This window comes from Plectropomus leopardus, chromosome 15, assembly GCF_026936395.1.
Source record: "Plectropomus leopardus strain MGB_pleo_1.0 chromosome 15, ASM2693639v1, whole genome shotgun sequence".
Classification (NCBI taxonomy): Eukaryota; Metazoa; Chordata; class Actinopteri; order Perciformes; family Serranidae; genus Plectropomus; species Plectropomus leopardus.
The window spans coordinates 3,429,470-3,455,056 of NC_142190.1; the positions used below are offsets into that span (position 1 = coordinate 3,429,470).

General features: G+C 36.0%; 1 protein-coding gene across 1 annotated transcript; it reads left to right on the top strand.

Moving 5' to 3' along the window:
• Nucleotides 1–1,018: 1,018 nt before the first annotated feature.
• Nucleotides 1,019–24,788, top strand: akap10 (A-kinase anchoring protein 10). Its single transcript, XM_088088408.1, has 15 exons — nt 1,019–1,260; nt 6,806–6,853; nt 8,258–8,443; nt 12,179–12,655; nt 13,328–13,426; nt 13,531–13,615; nt 13,783–13,906; nt 15,111–15,247; nt 16,198–16,342; nt 17,664–17,831; nt 19,355–19,464; nt 19,898–19,980; nt 21,528–21,580; nt 22,728–22,820; nt 23,686–24,788. The coding sequence occupies exons 1-15, from the start codon at nt 1,239–1,241 to the stop codon at nt 23,689–23,691; spliced, it is 1,836 nt and encodes a 611-aa protein (XP_087944534.1). The 5' UTR covers nt 1,019–1,238; the 3' UTR covers nt 23,692–24,788.
• The last annotated feature ends 799 nt before the right edge of the window (nt 24,789–25,587 follow it).

Here is a 25,587-nt window from a genome sequence, read left to right on the forward strand (position 1 = left end):
CATTTCAAAGGTCCGACACACACAGATGTTTTCTCTTTTTAATTTAACTCTTAGGGACTGTTTTGGGTATTTTATGCGCTGCTCATCTCTCATTTTTTGATAATTTTTGCTGTGTTCATGCATATGGCATACATTTTTGGCAAGATTGTGTATTTTTGTTTAATATTGAAATTTCCAGCTCAGCTTGTACAATAAGTCTAAAATATACTGGAAACAAAATTGTTCTATTCATCCTGTTAAGTGGAAAAAATCATCATTTAAACCCATTCAAACTGAAATTTTTGATCCCACAGCCATCAAAGCTTAAAAACATGCTTTGTATTATCTTTGGTGATAATCTTGGCTTTTGCTTTGAAATTTATCATTTTTTATGTATTTGGCATATGGAGAATATATATGTATATATAAACACAAAGAAATAAATACTATATATATATATATATATATAAGGTATTAGGAAATAAATAATCAAATAATTAGGAGACGGTAACAAGAAACTATTTGAAGTTAATAAGAATTTAAAAAGCTGGCTTGAAAACTAAAATAAAACTAATGCTTTTGTTACCTTATTTTTTTATTTCATTACTTTTCCTTTGTTTCTTTTCCCCCCCTTTTTATGTTTTTTGTTTGCAGAAATATCTAGTAATTTTTTTGTAACTCATCTAACTTCCTCCCGTTTCTGAAAGAAATCAAGAGAATTTTCTAAACATTTTAATCATGATACATTTACATTACATTTGCCCTGAGGGTCTTAATCATTTCAAAAGTATTTATTTTATATGTTATAGATATTACATTTTATATTTTAAAAAAATATAAATGATTTTTCAATGGTGATTTTTATTCGAATTTCTAGAATAATTTTGTAATTACTAAAAAAAAAACTTATTGTGCACATTAGAGAGTTAACCTGCATGAACCACATTACATAATAAAATAAGCTTTACCTGAATATTGTAGTTCTTTAGCACCCTCTTCTGACCGGAGCAGGTAGCACACCATTTCCCACAATGCTGCTGCCGCACCAGCCCGGAAGTCGGTCGTTTATTGACAATATGGCCGCTGTGCTGGGTCTGGATTTGGAGAAAACCGTAATTTGACAGCGCTCGCCGGGGCTGCGACCACCGCCCGTTTCCCCCTCAGGAGTGTACGGATCAGATGCCTTTGAATGACGGGAGCCGCGGAGCCCCGGGCCGGTGTCAGTGAGCCGAGGAAACGTCCAGAAAGTCCAACCCGACATGTCGTTTTTTAAGAGGAAAGGTGAGGAAGCTGCTGCAACGTCAGCCGCGGCTAGCCGTTAACAGAGCCTCACCTCCGGGCTGAGGGGAGAGCCGGTCCCCGGTAACACGTAGCTACCGCGGTGGGGGCTGTAACCGCGGGGAGATTAGCCGAGGACAGTGATGTGTTTGCGGGGACGAGAGATGCTGCTGCCGCTGCTCCCTGCGGGGACGCGGTTAGCTTAGCGGTGGCCTCTCTCTCCTCCCTGCTTCATTTAAGCCACTAAAAACCCGCCGCAGACACCTGTTAGCGTCATTTCACACCAACTACACTCTTACACAACATTATATGTTTATAAAATAACGCTTTTATGTGTTAAAATCTTCAAACGAGCCGCGTTTAGCTTTGATAACCATCACTGAACACCAGTGTCGAGCCGTGCTAAAGCAGCTAGCTTCAGCAGGGCTTTTTCATGCAGCTTTAACTCGAAAGAAATGTGACAAATCACAGTTTGGGTTATTTAAAAACCCCCAAAATGTGTGTAGTAAAGCCCTCGTTAACCATTTGAAACCTGAGCAAACTGGTAAAAAAAAAATTGGGAGACAGCAACAAGCATGCTTCACCAGACATGGCCCCCAAAATCTGCACAAAAAAGAAGGAAAAAAACGTTAGAAATTACCAGAAAAAAGCCAGGAAAAAGGTAAAAAACAAAACAAAAACAAAACAAAAAAAAAAACAACAACAAAAACAACAAAACCAAATCCAAGCAAGGATCTGGCCTTTCGCCTTTTTTTCTGATAATTTCCTATTAACCCATCCGTCACCTTTTACAGTTTTCTTGAAATTTGTACGTCGTTTCTTGTAAGGTTGTCAGAAACAAAATGTGTGTAGTAGAGTCTGCATTAACCATTTGAAACCTGAGCAAACTGGTATCTTTAAAAAACTGGGAGACAGCAACATGCAGCTTTACCAGACATGGCCCCCAAAATCTGCACAAAAAAAAGGAAAAAACGTTAGAAATTACCAGAAAAAAGGAAAAAGGTTAAAAAAAACAACAAAAAACCCCCAAAAAAACAGAAAACAAAACCAAATCCAAACAAGGAAATCCAGTAATAATTTGCTAAAAATAAAAAAGTACTTGTTTTTATGTATAAATATAGTTTTCTAGCCTTTTGCCTTTTTTCTGATCATTTCCTCTTAACCCATCCGTCACCTTTTACAATTTTCTTGAAAGTTGTGCGTCGTTTCTTGTAAGGTTGTCAAAAACAAAATGTGTGTAGTAAAGTCTTCATTAACCATTTGAAACCTGAGCAAACTGATATCTTAAAAACACTGGGGAGACAGCAACAAGCAACGTCATCACACACGGCCCCCAAAATTTGCAATCTGTGGGTAATTTCTTGTAGTGGTTAACCGATATTGGTTTTTCAGGGCAGATTATTAATATTTAATGAGACTGATAACCAGTATCTGGAATTGATATGAAATTATATTTTCTTTTCAAAAAACGTTTTTAAATAAATAAATAAAAACAAGTTAAACTTTAATTAAAAAAGCTCCCTGAGGTTTTACAAAGTAAAACTTCCTCCCATGCTGACACTTTCTTTTATCGGTAATCATTACAATAAAATGCCGATACAGATAATCGGCAAAATGCCAAATATCGGCCAATAATCTGTCAACCCCTAGTTCTTATATTGTAATATGGAATAAATGCTGTTTTTTATTTTGATTTTTTTTTGCATTACAGTAAACTGATGTACTTTTCTGCTTGTTTTAACACTTGCCTTTACGCACTTAGTCCGTATATCTGCATTACTAATGATTAATGTTCAAAAATTGTGTCAATACTTTTTCGAAGTACCAATAGTCAGAACTACAATATTGTCACAACAAAAATGGAAATTGGTTAAAAAAAAAGGCGGAAGTTTGAAATATCAAAATATATATAGTTTATCAAGATATACCCTAAAAATACTGCAGTATTATTAGAGACTATAACCATAGAAACTATAACTATACGGAAGTGCAATAATTTGTCCACACTTGATTGTGCGGATGTGATTTTTTTCCACTGTTTATAACGAACCTCTCTGTTTAATACCAACAAAACTGAACATTATAACCTTCATAAAGGTGGGATTTACGTCAGGGTTTTTATAGGTTTAGCAAATAAATTGTATGTATTTAAAGAAAAAGCGCCACATTTTTCCGAATTATCCCATCGCTTTGACAGAAAGTTAAGGCAGAGATTGTGTTTATTCGTGGAATCGGCAGAACAGTAACTTCTCTGTCTAAACGGGCTCACAGTCATTCATCTTTAACCCTTTGAGACCTGGATCAACATCGCTTTCCTCGTGCAGAATTCAGACGTGTTTCACAAGTATTAAAACCTTTGAACCAAGAGCAAATTGGTTTTGTTTATTTTAAAAACATAAATGACAATGACCAAGAAATTAGTAGAATTAGACAATTACTTTAAAAAAGTTGGGGGAAAAAAATCCCAGAGAACTACAGTATAGTTCATAATTATATTATTAAATTATTTTATAGAATTATAATTTTTAATTTTTCACAGGTCATTTTCCTGATGTTGCTGTTTATTTTTTTTGTTTGTTTTTATGAAAATTTTCTTTTTTATTTTTTTTTAAACAAATTTCTCCCTAATTTCTAATTGCTCATTGCCTTCCTCACATGTTTTTTTAATTTCAAAAAAAGAAATCAAGAAAATTTGCTCAGTTTTCAAAGGGTTAAGAGTGAGATTGGTGGTTTTTCCTCAGCGGTCAAAGCAGCTGACGCAGCATCTCTCCAAAAAGAGGAAATATTAGAGAGAGTGCACGAACAAAACTCTGATGACACTCAGGACTGACAGGAAGTGAGTGTTTTTTTAAGTAAAGGCATGGCTGAAATGTGCTCCCAAAGTTTTCAATGAAGTGAAAGTTTTGCAGTGTTTAACGTACTAATATTAAACATTAATCAGCCACGTGGAAAAACAGATGAGTCACACTGATTTGCCACAAGTTTCGATAGTGATGCAAATTTCTGAATATTGATGTATTAAGGTTGTTTTCAGTTGTCGTCATTGACTTTATAATTCACGTTTTTATTTTTCACTGTTTCTCTGATTGAACTGGTGTGTTTTCATTTTACTGGTTGCACATCTGAGATATATATATTTTTTCTTTAAATCAAAATATCCAGTACAGCAGCTCATTATGGTCTTATATTTAGTTTAAGGTCGAGCGTGTAAGCAGAGGTCTCTTCCTGTTCCAAAAACAAATGACACAGTGATTTAACCCTTTGAAACCTGAGAAAATTCAAAAACATGAGAAGAGAATGGCGTGCAACAAAAGAAGAAATGACCCAAAATTTAGCCAGAAATTAGTAAAAAGTACTAGAAAATTTCTGGAAAATAGAAATAATAAAGGAAATTACCTGAAAAAAGTGCTTAAAAAATCATAATAATCATATTATTACAATAATACTTTATTATTAATAATATATAATAAAATTTAGCTGTGAATATAGTTTATTCCAGTAGCTTTTTTTCTTCTTACTTAGACATTTTTTCCCTAGTTTAAAAGAAATATTTTTCTAAACCTACTTATATCTTGCAGTTTGTAGAACATTTCTTACCAAGCTGCTCTCTGCCTTTTTGTCCCGTGTTTTTTTTTATTTTTTTTTTTAGAGGAAATCAAAATAATAATAATAAAACATCTGGTGCTATTTTGCACCACATTTCGGTTCAGCGCTGCATGAAGTCGTTGGAAATCAGACTTTTTAAAAAGTCACGTCTCTGTTGTGACAGACAGGCTGTCAGTGCTAACAGACTCTCGGCTGAAAACATGCAGTATATTCACAAACGGCTCTGTCCAAAATGTCTCGCTGAAAGAGCGTCTCCTGCTCGCGTCCCAGTCCATTTTGTAACGTCAGTCTCTGAAATTGATACCTCTCCTCCTGACCGCCCTCTGCAGCAACGGCCTGATCTGAAGATATGAATGTTGAGTCACTCTTGATGAGTGGCTGCCACCATGTCTGCCACCGTGCGCTTACTCCGCTGCAGCCTGCGTATCTCATTTTTGAGTTGACAGCTGGCCACAGAGCTTTGGAGCAGCGTCAGATATTTGCAGCATTAAATAGTTTTGCATTGAACAACAAACATGATTTATGACGACAGCCTGCAGCTCTTAAAGAGCCTCAGGTGTAGACGGTCAACTCCACCCGACTTTAACTCTTTGAAACTTTTGAAACCTTTGAAATGGCTTGATTTATTTAAAAAAGTTCTGCAGTATTTAAAGTAGAAATGTTACATATTAATTAGCAAACATTAGATGCAGTGTTAGATAGTTTTGTAGTAAGCGTGGAACGAAGGCAACAAAAGAAGAAATGAATTGAAAATCTAGTAAAAAGTACAAGAAAATGATCCTAAAATAAGTTTAAAAAAAGTTTTAAAAAAGACCTTTAAATGGAAATGACCTGGAAAAAGTGCCTGAAGTGCTTAAAAAATTATAATAATTCATTAATTGTGAATTTTATATATGCATTATATTATAATAATTAGATATATATGTAGTTTTTTTCCATATACTTTTTATTTTTTACCCCAAGACCTTCCCTGGTTAACATTTTTTTTCTTAATCAACTAATTTCTTGCGATTTGTTGTTTGTTGCAAGTTGCTCATTGCCTTTTTCAGTGTTTCCGCAGAGCCTAAAAATGTCTTAAAAGGCATTGAAGTCATCAATCTAAAAATAAGGCCTCAACTGGTGTTAAAATGTCTTAAATCAATCTATCAAAAGCCTTAAAAATGCTCAGACATGGGAAGTATAATTTCATGTTTTTTTTAACATTGGATTGTAAAGTATTAGGTAGCAATTTTTTTCCAAAGACAAAAAAGTCACGTTTTATGTCACAATAAATATAAATATCTGGGTGAAATTTTTCCTAACCCTTAAAAATTATGTTGGTGTATGTTTTATTTTTCTTTAGTTTTGTTTGTTGTAAAATTGGCTGTAAGTTTTATTCCGAGTGGCATTAAAAAATGATTTAAAAGTCTTAAATCTGACTTGCCTTAAACTGTAGAAACCATGTTTTTTGACCGAAAATTTACCAAAATTACACCAATTTGCTCATGATTTAAAGATTTTAACTCTGAGAGGCAGCACAAGAGAAGGTTTCGAAGGGTTAAACTGCAGGGACCCACCAAGGTGGCTAATCTTATGAAGGACTGGTAATGCCGGCGTACAGTATGAAAGCCCTCTCAGTGCTGCGTCCTATAGACGGACCAGGACTGAGAAGGCTTTCACAGATCAGAACAGCTTCCTTATTTATCTCCTCATCTGTCTGGCGCAGCAAGAAAGCAGCTCTGCACGAAATCACGTTTGCTTTTCCAGTATATCACTTTCCCCACTCTGTCATTATGTAAGTGGACGGTGAGTTCCAGTCTTTCCGGTGACGCCACGCCATCTCTTTACTTCACCCGTCAATGAATGTCATGTACGATGAACCCTGCGCTCGCCGGTCTCGCCCTGTATTGTGAATCTAAATGCGTCTCCAGTTACAGCCTCTCTCTCGTATTTCCGCCCACAGCCAAAAGCAAAGAACCTGAGAGAGCGACCGATGCTAAAGTCACCAGGGGTGAGTTCATCTTTTCGTCTGTGAGGTTATGAAAGTGTCGGACAGTGTTGTTGGATTAAAAATGCTTGTCGTGTGGGTGTTTGTGATGCATTTGTTGACACGTATTAATCACTTTGAGATGTATCAGCAGCCCTGTCTCCGAGAAATGACATTTAAATACAGTTCATTTGAAACAGCAAATTTGTTTTGGGGGGAAATTTGGAAAACCAGTGCCTAGATATCTTTAGGATGTTTCAAGGTTTTTAGGACATTTCTAGGATTTTATAAAAATTTAAAGGATTTTAGGATGTTTCTAGGATTTTAGGACATTTCCATGATTTTAGGAAGTTTCTAGGATTTTAGGACATTTCCATAATTTTAGGAAGTTTCTAGGATTTTAGGACATTTCCATAATTTTAGGAAGTTTCTTGGATTTTGGTATTTTTCTAGGATTTTAAGATCTTTCTCTGATTTTAGGACATTTCCATGATTTTTGGAAGTTTCTAGGATTTTAGGACATTTCTCAGATTTTAGGAAGTTTCTAGGATTTTAGGACATTTCTAGTGTTTTAGGAAGTTTCTCAGATTTTAGGACATTTCTAGGATTTTAGGACATTTCTCAGATTTTAGGACATTTCTAGGATTTTAGGACGTTTCTCAGTTTTTAGGATGTTTCTAGGATTTTTGGACATTTCTAGTATTTCAGGACATTTCTTGGATTTTAGGACATTTTTAGGATTTCAGGACATTATAGGCTGAGCTGGGACCTCCGTCGAGGGCTGCAGGAGATCCTTTTTTTTTTTTTTTTTTTTTTAAACAAACTCTGTTTTGATGCTGTTTTATGCACTCTGGCACCTTATGTATACTAAAAGTAAAATAACAATTCCCTGCCTGAATCGCTTTATTTTTATTATGAATTACAAAATGGTTGGGGGGGCCGCCCAGCACCCCATCAGGGACCAGATTTATTCTCCCCAAACATAATGCAGAGAGCGATTACGTCGTCACAGCGACATAATTATGAATGCAATGGAATAATTAACAAATCTAATTTCTAGGAGACAGGGTTGCAGATGTTTTTGCATGTGTGTGTGCTCTCTGAACTGAGATTAAATTCTTTAAGGAAGTGATTCAAATGGCTCTTTGCTTAAGTCATTTTACTGTGTTTAATTATCGCCGGCTGTATTGTCACATGACCGACATTTTGACCTGGAGCCATGTAAGTGAAACACACGGCTCAGAGTCAAACACTGAGCCGTCTGTCTTCTCAAACATCTCTCATCGCACACCCTGAGGCCTCTTTTAAAAAAACCTTCGCCAGAAAGAGCTTTTCATACAAGTCACACTGATGTCACACATTCAGGGCACTCACATCTTTTTTATTGCCCTAATGCCTTTTTTTTTGTCCTCCGTCGTCCCCTCACAGCTCCACCCAGCCCTCACTCTCCATCGCTGGGACTGAGGAACCACCATGCCATCCAGGAGGCTGCGGGGCCCAGCCATGTGGCCATCAACGCCATCTCCGCCAACATGGACTCCTTCGCCCGCGGCCGCACCGCCATCCTCAAGAAACAGCCGAGTCACATGGAGGCTGCGCACTTCGGAGATCTCGGTACAGACAGCGTTCATGCGCTTTTATTCTGCTTTTAGTGAAACAAAACCAAACATTTCACCATAGAAATTTGAGGTTTCTTCTGAAATATTACTAAAAAGTTCTTGTTTTAGATGCAGTGGTGGCTAGAATAAACAAAAATCTAATGAAAGTATTGTGTCTTTTTAATTATACTGACACATATTGAAGTAAAAGTACTCAGAAAAATAACCACTTGAGTAAGAGTGAAAAAGCATCTTGCTCAAGTAATAAATATTAATACATTTATTAATAAAGCACTTTTAAAGGAACTCAGAGGCACTGTACAAAAGTAAAATAGCAACATAAACATAATTACATAACACAGAAATACACTGCAAACAAATCGATAACATACTAAATAAAAAAAACTACACTGAACAATCAAACATTAGAAGAGTTTTTAGGAATGATTTAAATTTGCATGTGTCGGTGCAGTCTTGAGGTATCTAACTCCTTTAGATACAATTTATTAATTTATTATTTCATTAAAGTATCCAGAACCATAAGAATTTCAAAATACGACTTTTTTAGCATTCTTTAATCTCTTGAAAAAAAACGCTATATTTAGAATATTTTCACTTCTTTACCTTGCTGTAAGACAGCCCTTATTGATGAGGATTTGAAGCCGTTTTTATCAAAAAACCTCCAAACTCCTTTGAGAAAAATAGTCATTTTTACTCTGGAGCTGCTGCTCGACCGCTGCCTCCATCAGCTGTTATAAAAAGTAAAGAGGAGCAAACATTCAAATGTGGCTGGGATGTGACTTTTTTATTTAAAATAAATATAAAATACCACCTTTTCTTGTATGTCCCTCCTCAGTGCTTACAATTATCATTATCTGGGCGAGTTAGTCCAATTCTCAGGAATTTGATTAAGTCTGGTTTCAGGCAGACTAACATGTTTACACGTATATTTAAAAAATCCAGCTTTAGTCAGACTGACATTATAATTTGACCTTTTCTGACATTATGTAAATGTACTGACTGTATCAAGGTGGAGTTTTGTTTCATACATTTTCATGGATTGGGCTGATATTCATACAACAGCAAACACAGACAATTTCTGTTTTATTTTAAATGACTTGCAAACACTTAAGAATGCATGAAATCCAAGTAATGAAAAACAATAAAGCTTCCCTTAACTTTAGGGAAAAAAACAAATAGTAAAAATGAGAAAAAAAATCATTTCTGTATTATTTATTCTAATAATTTAGTTACCCTTGCAGCACACCGTCCTGTGTAAATGACAAACACTCCTTCATGAATGCTGTGAGGCGCACTCACGCGACTTCATGCATCAGTTTTGACGAGCACGCAGACATTCCCGAGCCTGTCAGGAGAACGCCGGCCTTTCAGTCCGTCCTTTTATCAAACGCGCTCTAAAATTAGACCCTTGAGTGTGTTTCCTACATGCCTTAGTTCGAGGCGTGAACAGGTAGTGAGGCGGTGACGGAAACTGTACGAGCAAGTTGGCCAGAGAATAGTTTTGGTGTGTCAGATGGAGGTGGAGGAACCTGCGCTGCAGCTCACACACCAAAATCAGAATGAAAAGCAGCGTGCAGCCGTGACTTGTGGGCTGTGGTTTCAACACAAGAAAAAAAAGAAAGGAAGTGAGGGAGGAGCATGCAAAGAGGCAAGGTGGATTTGTTTTATTGCCACCGCAGGCAGATACAGCAGTTTAATGTAGAGCCGAGACTGAAAGCCACGGAGGAGTTAAAAAGTAGGTCTGTCCTGGTGGCGTAACGTGATATATATCTCGAGATATTTAAAATGTCCTCTAAAGTACTGTAAACTACTAAAATACAAAAATTATTAAACAATAACATAGCCAGTGTCATATAATGAAGTTGAATATAGCACTGTTACAGTTACAGTTACTGTTATAATGCTATAATAAAGTTATCTAAAATACTGTATAATAAAGTTAAATAAAGTACTGTTAAAATAAAGTTAAATGAAATAATGTTATAATAAGGTTAATAAAGTACTGTTTTAATTAAGCTAAATAAAACACCTTTATAATATAGTTATTAAATATAACACTGATACAGTAAAGTTAAAATAATGTTAGAACAAAGTTATATAAAATACTGTATAATGAAGTTAAATAAAATACTGTTACAATGAAGTTAAATATAGTAGTGTTAAGTAAAGCGCTGTTATGAAGTTAAATGAAATACTGTTGTCAAAAAATTAAATAAAATGCTGTTGTTATAGTTAGATAAAAAATACATTTATAATAAAGTTAGATAAAGTAGTTTTATTATAAAGTTAATAAAGTAGTGTTATAAAGTTCAGTAAAGCACTGCTGTAATAAGGTACTGTTATAATAAAGTTAAATAAAATACGGTTATAATAAAGTTAGATAAAGTGTTCTTACAGTAAAGTTAAAGTAGTGTTAAAATAAAGTTAAAAAATACTTTTAAAGTTAAAATAATGGTAAGTATTTTTCTAATAAAGTTAAATTAAGTATTGTTTTACCAAAATAAATCAAAGCCCTGCCAGTGGGGCTTTTATTCTGAAGCATGCGGCTCGTCTTGGGCGGAAAGTGTTTTTTCTGTGAACTTGAATCTCTCGGTCAGTTAAACTCTAAAACAAAAAAAACACGACATTATCCTCTGTTGGCGATATAGTAATTTTAAATTTCGGATGAAGAGCACACCACTGTACATCAGGTATGATTGATAATTCTCTCACTGTTTAACATGATTATTTTATTTCACAGCTCTGTCGTTGAGGGAGTGAAGCGCAGGTGTAGCACATGTGAGGGAGCATTATAACACACTGACTGACTCTCTAAAGATATTCAAATGAGCCGGGTGGCGTTTGATGATCTGATGCAGACGCAGCCGGCGCTCCGGTTGTTGTGATGTGAACGGCTCTCAGAGATAAGGTGGGCTTGTCAGCGTGATCTTAAGGAATCTGAAGAGGCACCTTGAAGCATTATTTCGTTTTTCAAAGAGCAAACATAACACCGCGAAGCCTCGGCAGCCCACGCGTCACTCTAACTACAGCCGATGTGCTGCGATTCATAATCCATCAGCAAGTGTCGGGTTTGTATTCAATGAGCCGCCGTATTTATTTTGTTTTCTGGCGGTGTGTTGGTGCTTGCGTTCCCTCAGGATGGTGGATGTTCTTCAAACAGACAGACGTAGTGAAGTCGAACGATGTGGCCGCTGCAGGAGCTGGGCGCTGTCAGAGGTTGCCGTGCAGTTATTGCTGACCACTTCGCACTCTGCCGTGAATGACAGGGTGGACACAGATGCTGTTGAAGAGTGATTCTGAAAAGTTTGTCTGGGTTTAATCATCTGTGAAATTGCATAGTCTGAGGCCAACTCCAGACGGACAGAGAGACAGGAATTCACAAGACTTCAAAACAAATATCCAGGAGTTTTAAATTCAGCTCACGCCGGCCTTCAGTCTGGACCATATTTTCTGTTGAAATAGGAGAGCTGAACACAAACAATCCACTTTTTCAGAAATTTTCACATTTAAGAAGCATGAAACTAGCAAATGTTTGGCCGTTTGGCTTTGAAAATTACTTAAATGATTATTTAATCACCAAGACAGTTACCTTGTAACTGAATCCACAGACCATGCAGTGATTAGTTTTATGGAGGAACTATTTTCTTTCTACTGCAATACAACCATCAACCGTATCACTGCGCAGCCTATAAAGCCTGTAGTTAATTTTGTGTATTTTCATTTGTTCCAGGTCATTCCAGTGTGAACTATCAGCCCCAAGAGACCCGCTCTCGGTTGTCTAAGACGGTGGAACATGTCCTACGAGACAACGTGGCGATACCCCACTACATGCATTTCATGGAACTGCAGGGCGCTGACCACCTGGTTCGCTTCTGGTTGGAGGCTGAGAGTTTCCGCTCGGCCAGCTGGTCGCGGGTCCGAGCGCACAGCCTAAACTCTGTCAAACACAGCTCCTTGGCTGAGCCCGTCCCTGCCTCCCCGGGCAACTCGGAGCTCCCGGAGCTCGCCCAGAACACACCCAACGCTTTTTCGCAGGACAGTAGCAGCGAACGCCCGACGGAGCAGCGGGACTCCTCCAGCACGGACCTTAGACCCGGCACTCCACGAGCAGAAACTCCCAGCAGGCAGGCACCCTCCAGGACGGGGACTCCCTTCAAGGTGCAGTCGAACAGCACCCTGCGAGACCTCTCTGACAAACTCATGAAAAGTAAGACATCTCAGTGCTTCCCACAGAATCTATTATTGCTTTTTTCCAGATATCGCACTAAAGGGCAGCAGCAAAGTTCCTTCTGTATACTGTCCTTGTATTTTTACACAAAACGAACGAAGGCAGTGTGATTCTGCTCTAGTGTGTGATTAGACACTGTAACTCGGCATCCTGTAATCAAAAGAAGCTCGACGGGCGTGACAGGGTTTATTATCAGACTTTTTTAAGCTTGTGTGAATATGTGCGTTTCCCTTTTTTTTTGTTTAATCATTTTGTATCATTCTCTATTCCATCTTCAAAATTGGACTTTTTTGCCACATGTGAACACATGGCGGGTAAAACTCGTGAGTTATTTTTATCCCTCAGCAGCAGTTTGAGTAGCAGCGTGAATAATTGGATCATTTAATGCGATCAGAGCTGATCAGATCGATGGATAAGAGGAGAAGCAGAGTGCAGAGTGAGTGAAAGCAAACTTTTAGAACGAGCACAATGAACGGTTCGCCTGGTGTTCTGCTGCTCCGTCTGTGACAACAGTACACCCTGCACTCTGAGAATGTCATATAATAAAAAAACACATGGTATATATTTAAATAGTGCTAAAAAAATCTTTATTACAGCAGAAGTTTTAATTGTGGCAGTCTGTGATCAGCTGTGTGTCTTTGTGTTTTTCAGGTATAGAGAAAGATGCAGTTACCATTTTCACAAAGTACATCTCTCCGGACGCTGTGAGGCCCATCCCCATCACCGAACAGATCAGAAACGATATCGTTGGTGAGACAGAATTGTGTTTTTAAAAAATCCGACACCACATTTTATGTGTTGTGACTGTAAGTGATACTTCTTAAATAATATCCCTCTGTCTTTCCTCTGTGCAGCTAAAATATGTGGAGAGGACGGCATGGTGGATCCAAACTGCTTCGTCATTGCACAGTCGGTAGTGTTCACCATCTTGGAGCAACAGTGAGTTTCTGTATTTTTTAGAGGATTTTTTTTTGCTCACACAGCAAGGTTTCCCTTGCCGTGTTTTGGCGTTAAGATTAAAGTGCAGCTTCTGTCCTCTGTCATTTTACCGCCCTGACATCCTCAGTAGCGCTGTATTCATCTCCCACTCGCTCTTTCATTTCCAGGCACTTTAGCGAGTTCCTGCGAAGCCATCATTTCTGTAAATACCAGATCGAAGTGTTGACGAGTGGCTCCGTGTTCCTGGCTGACATCTTGTTCTGCGAGTCAGCTCTCTTCTACTTCTCTGAGGTGAGCGGGCCCAGAGGTTCCCAGAACAGGATTTTTATCTCTTGTGTCGCTTTATGAAAACACATTTTTACCCCTTTTCTGAATGACTCCTACACTGCCAGTTGAAGCATGTTTAGTCGATTTATGCACCCTGATGTCGATCAGCCAATAGGCAGAAAGTTGACTCCATGGCACACTTTGAATGGCAGCTTCCTCAATTTGCATAATGAAGAAGAAAGATGCTCGAAGACATGCATTAAAAAAAAAAGAAGAAAGAAATGAATTTGGGGAAATAAAAAGGGTGAAAAATGCAAAATGGAAATAACAGATTAACACATTTAAAAATGAATTAATATATTTAAAAATAAATGTTAAAATACAGATATACATTTAAAAAAGTATGCATACTTAAATAAATAAATAGATTAAAAATTAAGAAATAAAAAATATATGCAAAAAATAAATAAATACATTTCAAAATTAATAAAAATAAAGGAATAAGTTTGGGGAAATAAATGAAGGGAAATGCAAAGAGAAATAATACATAAATATGTGCATAAGTGAATAAAAAAAAAACAAAAACAAAATATATTTGAAATAAAATAAATAAATGTAAAAATTAATAAGTTAATTTTAAAATTAATCTAAATGAATAAATGAAAGGGAAAATAAAAAAAACTTTGTAAATTGTTTTGGGAATTGATACAAAGGTAAATAGTAATGAAGCAATTAAAAACAAATATACATTTTACATCACATTTTATCAGTTAATTAATGCCTATGTTCCTGTCTTTGATCCATTTAATAGCATATTAATTTATTTATTGAGTCTTTTTTTTTTTTTTTTTACATTTTGATTTTTGCATCTTCCATCCTCCACACACAAACTGTTTCTCCTCTTGGCTCCTCATTACACTCGTGTTCCCTCTGGCCACTATCACATAACAGTTTGTGTGTTTGTGCATTGACGTGTTCTCGAGGGAATTTCTTTTGTCACCGCAGCAATAAACTGAAAACACGGTAAACAAAACTAAACGCAAAATACCCTTTAGATGCTCCCTTTGCAATCTCCAAACCTTTTAGTTTAATGCGAAAGTGACAATTAACAGCAGAACTCCAAAACAAAAAAGAAATTCAAAGCTGTAAACATTTATTTTCCACGACAGGGAAATCGTAAAACCCTGCAGTGACTTTCAGTTGAATTGTTGTGTTTTTGTCCCTGCAGTACATGGAAAAGGAGGAGGCGATGAATGTACTGCAGTTCTGGCTGGCGGCAGACAACTTCCAGAACCAGCTCGCAGCTAAAAAGGGCCAGTATGACGGCCAGGAGGCTCAGAACGACGCCATGATCCTCTACGACAAGTAGGTTTTCTCTCAGCGCCTCTGCCGTCCTCTTGAGCTCCAGTTATTTTCCTAAAAAGATTGGGTTTGACTTCTTACTTGATACTTTGAAATCTGACAAGTTACTTAAAATATTCTTGGAAACCAATTGCCTTAAAAAAGGAAAGTAAATCTAACTATTAATTTTACTTAAATTTGTGAAGTTGTTGCAACTCAAAAATGACAAGTGAATTGATGTTGTGTTAGCAACTTAAATAAATTAAGTTAATCTGACCTAAGTTGGTCAGAACAGGATTTCACCAACGATGAAGTGAGTTCTGTTTTGTTAACATGTTTAAGAAAATACAAATATGACTGACTAGTTTTCAGCCAGCAGAATACAGATATAAAGCACAGTAAACTAAGTTTACTCAACTTAATAAAACTTAGAAAGAGTGATTTAGTAAACTTGTTAGTTTTAAGTTGCAAAAACCGCACAAAATTAAGCAGGTAGAACTATATTTTTAGTAAACTTAGATATAAAGTAAGTATGAATTAAGAAAAATAGTTATATTTACTTACACTTTCTTAGATTTTATTAAATTAAATTAAATTAAATTATTAATTTTAATTTATTAATTTAATTAAAATCAACTTGGCAGATTTTACAGTCTAGAATTTATCACTTCTTAGAAAGTAAAGAAGAAGAAAAGACAGTTTCACATTAAGCTATTTTGTGTTTCCTGTATTAGACACTATTTTCTCAGAAATACTAGTAATATAGTTTTGTCATATTACAAGTAATAAAGCCACCTTTTTAGAACATAGGCTGCATAACACGGGGCGGCGCTACTACAGCCTCTTTAAGGTGCCACTTCTGCAAAGACAAAAAAAATTTAGGTTTCTTGTGAGTTTTATTGCATTTTGGGTATTGATTAAATTCCAAATAAAGGTGCCCTTTCCTGAACTTTATTGCTCTATTTCCTCTGCAGGTATTTCTCACTCCAGGCTACAAACCCTCTGGGCTTTGGCGACTCTGTGCGAATGGAGATAGAGTCGAATATCTGCCGAGAGGGAGGGCCGCTCCCCGACTGTTTCACCACTCCGCTCAGACAGGCCTGGACCACCATGGAGAAGGTCTGAATCTTAAATAACCACATACCTCATCATTTCCTATACGGCTCCTCTGTTACGCTCTTTTTCTATGTAGGAAAATAGGGAATATCCAAATATGTAAAATATATCACTTTAGGGGTGCTCAGTATTGGATTTTTGCAGATATCAGATATGCCGATGTTTTCGAACTCATTTTTTGTTGATTGCCGATAACGATGTTTGCACATATGACATAAAATACAATGCATTTGAAAATGTACATATTCATTTGGATAAAACATTAAAGCCACTTTAATCTAGGTTGCATCTTAAAAATGCCATGTTTATTTTAATATAACGAATTTTAAACAAAACTGTGAAAATCCTCCCGCTTAAACCCTGTTAGACTTGAACAAATTGGCTTGATTTTTTTCAAAAGGTGATGAGCAAATTAACAAGAAATAACCCAAAAAATTAACAACAGATTTATAAAAAGTCATGAAACAATTATACAAAAATAAGCATAAAAAAGAAATAAAGAAAAAAATAGAAAAAAAAGAAATCACCCAGGAAAAGTGCTTTAAACAATTAGAATAATTCTTTAACAAAACTATTAAATTATTATTATATATTATGTTATGATAATTATAATTATAGCTTTTTGGACATGTATCCCTTGCCTTTTTAAAAAAATATTCTAAATCTAATTTCTTGCAATTTGCGAAACAGTTCTTGCAAAGTTGCTTGTTGCCTGTTTTCCCATGTTAAAAGAAACAAAACAAAACAAAAAAAACCCTCAAAACTAATTTGCTCAGACTGTTAACCACTTCTGAAAGGCATTTTAATACACCACAAAAAAAGTGATATCAATCCAGGTTTCAAAGGGTTAAAAGTCTGGGATGATGCTTCTGACAATAATCAAAACTGGTGCAAATTTGAACTATTTTTAAACTAATTAAAGTCACATAATTAAAGCATTATCTTAGCCTGTCATATTGGCACAGATGTTTATTTTTAAAGCCGTTACCCAGGGATACTGATGACATACCAATATTATTATGCATCCCTAAAAATATCTGCAATTAATTTACACTGCCCTTTAAAACATTTAATTAGATATTTTCTGAGATCATCAGCTTGACCTGTTTTCTTGACTTAAATAAGATTGAAGTTTTTGTTCTGTAAGTCGTTGACAAATTGCCCTCTTGTACCGCTGATGAATGCACCTGCCTCCAGTTAATGAAATGAAAGCTGTTGTTAGCACATAAAGGTCAATACCAAACTTCTGTGACTCGTGCACAAGAAATATTTCTCGGAGCTCATTATTCTCTCTCAGAGTCACTGCTGTGTTGCGTTTGTTCAGGTCTACATGCCAGGCTTCCTGTCGAGCAACCTTTACTACAAATACCTGAGTGACCTCATCAACTCGGTGCGGGCAGACGAGTTTGTGAATGTCAGCACTCCAGGTCAAGGCGGGCCCGCGGACAACGACCGCTCGAGTTCAAATGTCAGCGAGGGCTCTCAGACTCAGGTGAACCCCAACTTTAACCCACATCTTCAGCCCCTGTGGGGATGTTCCTCCGTCTGCTGACATTTAGACCTGTTCAGCCTCATTACAGGAATAAGGAAGATATTTTTGTGAATGCCAAAAGGTTGTGATCATTCCTGTTGTTTTGTTGTGTTCATATATATAAAAAACCTTACCTGTATTGCTGCCAAACATTCAGTTCATGGCAATTTTTATTTTATATGTTTTTTAATTGTATTTATTTTTTTTACAGGTAAATAATATACGCAAAACAATATCATGGCTTATAACTTCTCAAATAAATAAAAAAGGAGAAAATGTAATAAAAAATAGAAATAATAACATTATTTAAAAAAATTATTAAAATTTAAAAGGATTGACAGTACATTTAGAAAAATGAAATATACACATGACTTGTGGAGCATATTCAGCTTATGAATTACGCTTCTCTTCATTCTTCATTTTTGTCTCTTTTCATGTTGTTTTGTGCTTCTTTGTAATGGCTTGTAACAAATATTTTATCCCTAAGAAACTGATTTTGCAATGTATTTTTTACTGAAAATATTAATTCAGATAAAACCTTAACTCAACTTTAAATATGATTTTTTTAACCTAAATTTGATAATAGTAATAATAATATTTAATAATAATAATAATAATAATTTTAATAATAATTGTTATTATTCAATGGAAATCCAACTTCCAATGTATAAAAATAAACCAAACATAGATCCAGTCGTATGCCAAACTTCCTCAGCTGCAACCACAAGCCAACAGTCCTGATGTGGCGCTACAGCAGCTGTCTAAATTTTAAAAGTTTGAAAATTCAACAAATCATTTATACATGCTACAGCTTTGTAATTCATACCAAAAGTCCCAATTGTGTTGAAACTTTTATACACTTCACTGTGGTGCAAATTCTGAAGTTCAACACACAAAAACTGTAAACTAGTTAAACTTATCTCCTCACACTTTTTTGGTTAGTTGACACCAAACTTGCGTCAGGGCGTCTTCAGACTGTCCTGTACAGATTTTTGATTGATCAAAAATTGAGTCAACAGTGCATCAAAATGTCAGAATTTTATCTCAAAACTGAATTTCTGACAATTTTAAGTTCTGCCCTCATGTAAGCTATTGCAGTCTGTGGGAAAATGGCATCTTCAAACATCAATTTTTCACTTATAGAGCAAATCAATCTTTGTAAAAACAAAAGATTAACATCTCTGTGCTGTCTAGATGACGTCTGCAAATTCTCAAAGTTTTGTCCTGATAATTGAATTTTTGACAGCAGTTTGAAATCTGCCTTTCCATGCACAGACAGCTGATGTCCTGCCCCCTGGTGGTCGGATCAGTCATAGTATGACGCCATCTCTGGTTTCTCGCTTGGCGTGGGGTGAACTGTCCCTTTTAGTTGTTTTTGAAGCAGCCGTTTTGTAGAATATCTTCAATGGAGAGATTTCTGGAGTAGGAAATAGTTTTTGTTTTGTAAATTGTTCTAAAATAAATCTGTCATGTTCACACTACAGCAAGGTGCCAAAAGGGCAGCAATCAAGATCCTGAAAAACTTTGACGAGGCGATCACGGTGGACGTCGCCAGCCTGGACCCCGAGTCCTTGTACCAGCGACCGTACGCTGGGTGAGTTCTGTGTCTCCAGTGTATCGGAGGGGTTAAATTTGGGCTTATTCTGTATTTTAAATCATTTATTTAAATGTGCTTTTTAAATATATGTTGCGATTTGTCCTCCCTTGTTGTCTTTCATGCTTCTCTCCTTTTATGTTCTCTTGATTGCCTGCACGGCTGTTTGGCTTTAATGGTTGTAATTTTTTGTTTTTATTGACTCCCTCTTAAAGTGTTTTATGAACGTGCTTCGAAAAACCCTGGACAGAAATAACTTGAGAGAGCGATCTCATCGGAGGACAAAACTTGCAGATCAGTTGTAGAAATTGCAGTTATTGATTGGATACAAACACACACGGCGGCGTTTGAGTGTGTGCGCGCCCGAGGCTCGGTTTTGTTGCTTGTGCTCTGTCTTCTGTCTTCACGCGTCCTCTCTGCTCTCACCGCTCAGAAGGATGACGTTTGGGAAGGTGAATGAGATGGGCCAGTTTATCAGGGAGGCAGAGCCGGAGCCGGACGTGAAGAAATCCAAAGGCACGATACGCACACACACTCACACTCACACACACACACACACACACACACACACACACACACACACACACACGATCTCTCTGTCTCATTATATTCGGAGTCTTTGCCCTCACTCTGTCACAGTTTATCTCACTCCTCCTTGCAGTGAAAACTCCAAAGTCATGAATATAAACCTCATTTAGTGGCTGCTCCTGTTCTCCTTACAGCTCAGAGCCTTTTGAAATATTTCAAATTCCCCTCAAACAAAAACCAGCCACTGCTCTTAAGATCTGACAACACAGAGAATCTTTTTTTATTATGTCTGTGGATCAGGGAAACTCAACTTGCTTTACAAAATGACAGGAAGCCAGCGGCCAGCTGCAGCAACGCCTCTCGGATTTTAGGATATTTGTATAATTAAAAGACGTAACTGGGATGTGTCAAGGATTTAAGGATGTTTCTTGGATTTTTGGACATTTCTTGGATTTTAGAAGTTTATAGGATTCAAGCATGTTTCTCAGATTTTAGGACATTTCTAAGATTTTAGGACATGTCTCTGATTTTTTGACATTTTTGGGATTTTAGGACATTTCTTGAATTTTAGAAGGTGTATAGGATTCAAGCATGTTTCTCGGATTTTAGGACATTTCCAAGATTTTAGGAAGTGTCTCTGATTTTTAGACATTTCTCTGATTTAAGGATCTATCTCTGATTTGAGGACATTTCTGTTACTTTAGGACATGTCTTGGATTTTCGGACTTTTCAGGGATTTTTGAACATCTCTAGGATTTAAGGATGTTTCTTGGATTTTAGGACATTTCTCGAATTTTAGAATGTTTCTAGGATTTTAAGACATTTCTAGGACTTCAGGATATTTCACGGATCTTAGAAGCTTTATAGGATTCAAGCATGTTTCTCAGATTTAAGGACATTTCTCAGATCTTAGGACATTCTTCGGCTCTTAGGATGTTTTGAGGATTTTAGGAGGCGTAGGGGCTTAGGTCGGACCTCTGTCGGGGGGTGCGGGTGATTGTCCACTGGCACTTTTTTTGAAAAACAAGCTCTATTTTGATGCTGTTTTATGCTCTCTGGCACCTTATTGATACTAAAAGTACAAAATCAAATCTCAGTGGGACTCACTTTATTTTATTGTGAATTAGAAAATAGTTTGGGGGCCATGCGGCATAAGTCGAGTATCACTGCTCTCGAGCCATGAATATAAACCCTATCTGGTGGCTGCTCCCATTCTCCATACAGCTCATAGCCTTTTCAAATATTTGACATTTTCCTCGAACAAATAAAAAAACAGCCGCTACTCTTAAGATCCAACATTATTTATTATGTTTACAGAGCTTTATCTTGAGTACCGCACATTCTGACTGCAGAATAATCCAAACAGAAAGTAAAGCGTAATAAAGCACTGAATACTTTAATACGTCAGGATTAACCCAACTTGAGAAAGTCTCATTACCCTGCAGCAGTTTGAGTTCAGATTAAGAAACTGCAGTTAGTGTGCTGTTCACTGCGGCCTCTTTGACTCACTCAGACTTCCCTCTCTTCTCGTTCAGGTTCCATGTTTTCTCAAGCCATGAAGAAATGGGTCCAAGGCAACTCGGACGAGGTGAGGCTCAAGATGTTAAAATATTCAGCAGTATGAGGCACACAGTAAAGCTCTCAGTGGCACGTATTCACATTCACTTTGTGACGTCGACCCGTGACAGGTGATTCATTAAAGGGGGCCCGTTATTCTCATTTTCTGCTTCATACGTGTACTTTGGTTAATAATTGAACATGTTTACATTTAATGTCCAAAAACACTTAATCTCCCTCATACTGTCTGTGCTAAGGTTTTATTAATTCTGAATTTGTTGTTTTTTGTTTTTACTATTTTCTATCTTATGAAGTCATTTTTTTACCATATTTGGCATATGGAGAAAATACATATTGTTTCTACTGGAAGGACTGTCACAATCAATGTTGCTGCAAATCATTGACATATCCCAGGCTAAAAATATAATAAAAAAATAATTTTAAAAAATCAATATACTACTTGCTCCTCAGCAAGTAGTATATTGAGAATAATTACATTTTTAGTTATTTGGTTTTTTTTTCATCTAAAAACATACTTGCATCATGACAAAAACCTGGCATTTAAAGAGTTGAAATTCTGAAAATTAATGAATATTTGATATTTATGATTAAGACTTATGTTGGCTAAAAAATAACTCAATGAAAGTGGAAAACAATTTTAATGTACAATATTTTTTAAAGCTTGATTTTGAAAAGTGCATTTTGTACGCAGAGCGGTATGAGTGCGTGTATTTGACGCTGCACAAACAATAATAATGTATAAAAATCAATGTTGCTGCTAATCATTGCTGTGTCCTAGGCTGTAATCATGAAAACAAAAATAATAATGATGATATTGATTTTTTTTTTTTTTTTTTGTTTGTTTTTCATATAAAAACAAAGTGGCATCATGACAAAAGTCTTGCATGTAAAGGGTTAAAATTTTAAAAATTAATGACTATTTGATATTTATGATTAGGACTGATGTTGGCTAAAAATATAGATTCATTGAAAGTAGAAAATAATTTTGTTTAATATTTTTTAAAGCTGAGTGAATATAATATTAAAGCGAGCCTTAAGAACATCTGACATTGTAACATTTAATGAAAAATAAGCAAATAAGGAAAAGCATTATAGCCTCATTAATAAGAATATGTAAATCTGTGGTTTAAGTTTCTGTTTGTGTCGTGACTCTTTAGGCTCAGGAGGAGATGGCGTGGCAGATCGCCAAGATGATCGTCAACGACGTCGTCCACCAGTCAAACCACGACAGCCCCGGCAAGTCCACCAAGGTACAGAGCGTCACTCAGTCCTCCCTGAACGACTGCGGCTTTTCTCCAAACACAAACAAACGTTTTCTTTCTCTTTTTACTGAGTTAGGTGTTAGTGGCCTTCTCTCTCCAAGCCCTCATTTAATCACAGATTCATCTGGAGATGCCGCAAAAGTGAATTTAAAAAAAAAAAAGAAGCCAAAAAAGGGACCAATGAAGTAATTACAAGTACAGATATGAACCTATAAAAATACATTTTTAAACAGGGAAAAATTAACTCTGTATATAGAAGAAGGTGGGAGTAAGATTTACTGGTCATTTTTTAAAAAATCGAGTTTAAAAAATGAAATATATTTTGGGGTGTTTCTTCATGATATTTTATATATAAATAAATATATTTATAATATATCTAAATAATAATATAATAATAATAATGATGATGATAATGATAATAATAATAATAATAATAATAAATAAAAGAATAAAATGAATTTACTATAAATAAATGAATAAAATGAATTTTCTATAAACAAATAAATAAAATGAATTTTCTACAAACAAATAAATAAATAAAATGAATTTACTATAAATAAATAAATAAATAAATAAAATAACGTTACTATTAATAAATAAATAAAATGAATTTACCATAAATAAATAAAATAAAATAAAGTTACTATTAATAAATAAATAAATAAAATGAATTTACTATAAATAAATAAATCTTGAATAAATCTCTGAAAATAAATGTACTATTAATAATTGAAGAACGTACAGGTGTAATATGCTCCATCCAGCTCCATCTCATTTTTTTAAAAACATGCAGTCTGACAGCAGTTGTAATCTTTTCCATGCTAAGCGAGTGTTTTCTCTCATGTGTGTGCAGTTATGACCCCACTGAGGAACCAAAGGACCGTCGCTCCCTGCAGACGCCGGCACGCAGGGTTCACCCGCAAAAAACTGCATCACTCTGAGAACGAACAAGGCATTTTATCACCTCCCGATTTATCTGCGCGCACGTGCGTGCGTGCGTGCGTGCGTGAGTGAGTGAGTGTGTGTGTGTGTGTGTGTGTGTGTGTGTGTGTGTGTGTGAGTGATTGGCCACGCATGGGCTAACGGAAGAGCGGATCATTGCTCCGATCTTCCATCATAACACTATAAAGGTACTCGTGTAGTCGCCAAAGGTGAAGCGCATCCGAGGAAGGAGACGTTTAAAGAGAGCCGGCACGAAGAAGAAGCAGCATGTGAGTCAGGACCGCCGCTGCGACGCTGTAGCCATATCTGAGACACGCATCTGGGACCTACGGAGGACGTGAAGTACCTGCACTCCCTCATGACGCACCTCCACACACCTTTTTTTTAACCATTCCTTGTTTTCGATGATCTCTGAAGGGGTCGGCCACGTTCAGCACATGAACATCAGCATTGTACAGATTTTTTTTTTGCTTCCCTCAGCCTGCCCCCGGAGTCGTGTCGTCTGCTGTTTTGGCTGTTTTTACGTACTGTAGGACTTTTCGGAAATGTGACAATGAAACAGAAGAAGAGCCGGAGATTCTGGCTGACCTCCTGTATGAACCTCGTTGCACCTTTACAGAGCGTAGAAGAAGAAATACTCCCTAATAAGTGCTCCAGTTGTGTTGGAAAACTCCAGACTCCATGTCCTAAATGTTCTATATATATAAATATATATATATATGTAGATTTCTGGTTTACCCCATAAAATATTAATGTTAGTCCTTTTTATGGTGATCGCTGTGTTTTTTTAATGCGTCGCTGAAACGTCAGTGATGAGCGGACTGTTCAACTGGAAAGTGTGCTCAGTGATTTATTTTTTTATTTTCATTTCTTTAGAGCCTTACCAAGATGTGGAAAAGAACCAGAAAAGACTTTTGGTACTATGTACCACTAATGTTTTCTGACATGTACGTGTACTTAATCTATAATATATTTAAATTGTGTTTGATTTAAATACATATATTATGAAATGTTTGTCTGTCCTCTTTTTTTTTTCTTCTTTGACATATTTTATCTTCTTTATCTTCATTTATCATGTTTTTTTTTAATTTATTTGCAATCTTAAGTTTACAAAATGATGCAACAACACTTTGTGCCGCCTTTAGACGCCTTTTCCAAGTATTTAAACTTTTAAACCATGAGCAAATTGGTCTTATTTTTTTCAAAAACATGGGAAAAAGGCAGTGAGCAACTTAGTGAGAAATGTTTAACAAATTGCAAGAAATGTGTACATACAATTTGAATAAATAAAAAAGCTTGGAGAAAATGAAAAAAGCTAGGAAAAAATTATCAGAATTACATACATGAAATTATGTTCCAGATAATTTCCCTTTTCTTTTTCTTTTTCTTTTTCCCTTTTCTTTTTTTCCTAATTATCTGGTAATTTTCTTGACAAAAGCTTGTGGAAAATTGTCCAAAGAGAAAAAGAAAAAAGCTAAGAAAAAGCTATATTTATAACTAAACATCATGTTTACATTTTTAAAATTATGTTACAAGATCATAATTGTCAAGCAGGTTATTTCCTTTTTAAATTAATTTGTTTTTTATTTATTTGTTTATTTATGTCAAATTTTCTGGTAATTTCTAGTACTTTTTACTAATCACTGGCAAAGTTTTGGGCCGTTTCTTTTGTTGCTCATTGCCTTCCTGCGTTATTTAAAGAGAACAAGTCTGTTTGCTCGTGTTTGAAAGGGTTAAAAATGAGTGGAAAGTGACAGAGCCAGCTCACTATTATCACCTCTGACCAGCTGGGGGCAATGTTGACTGTGTTGCT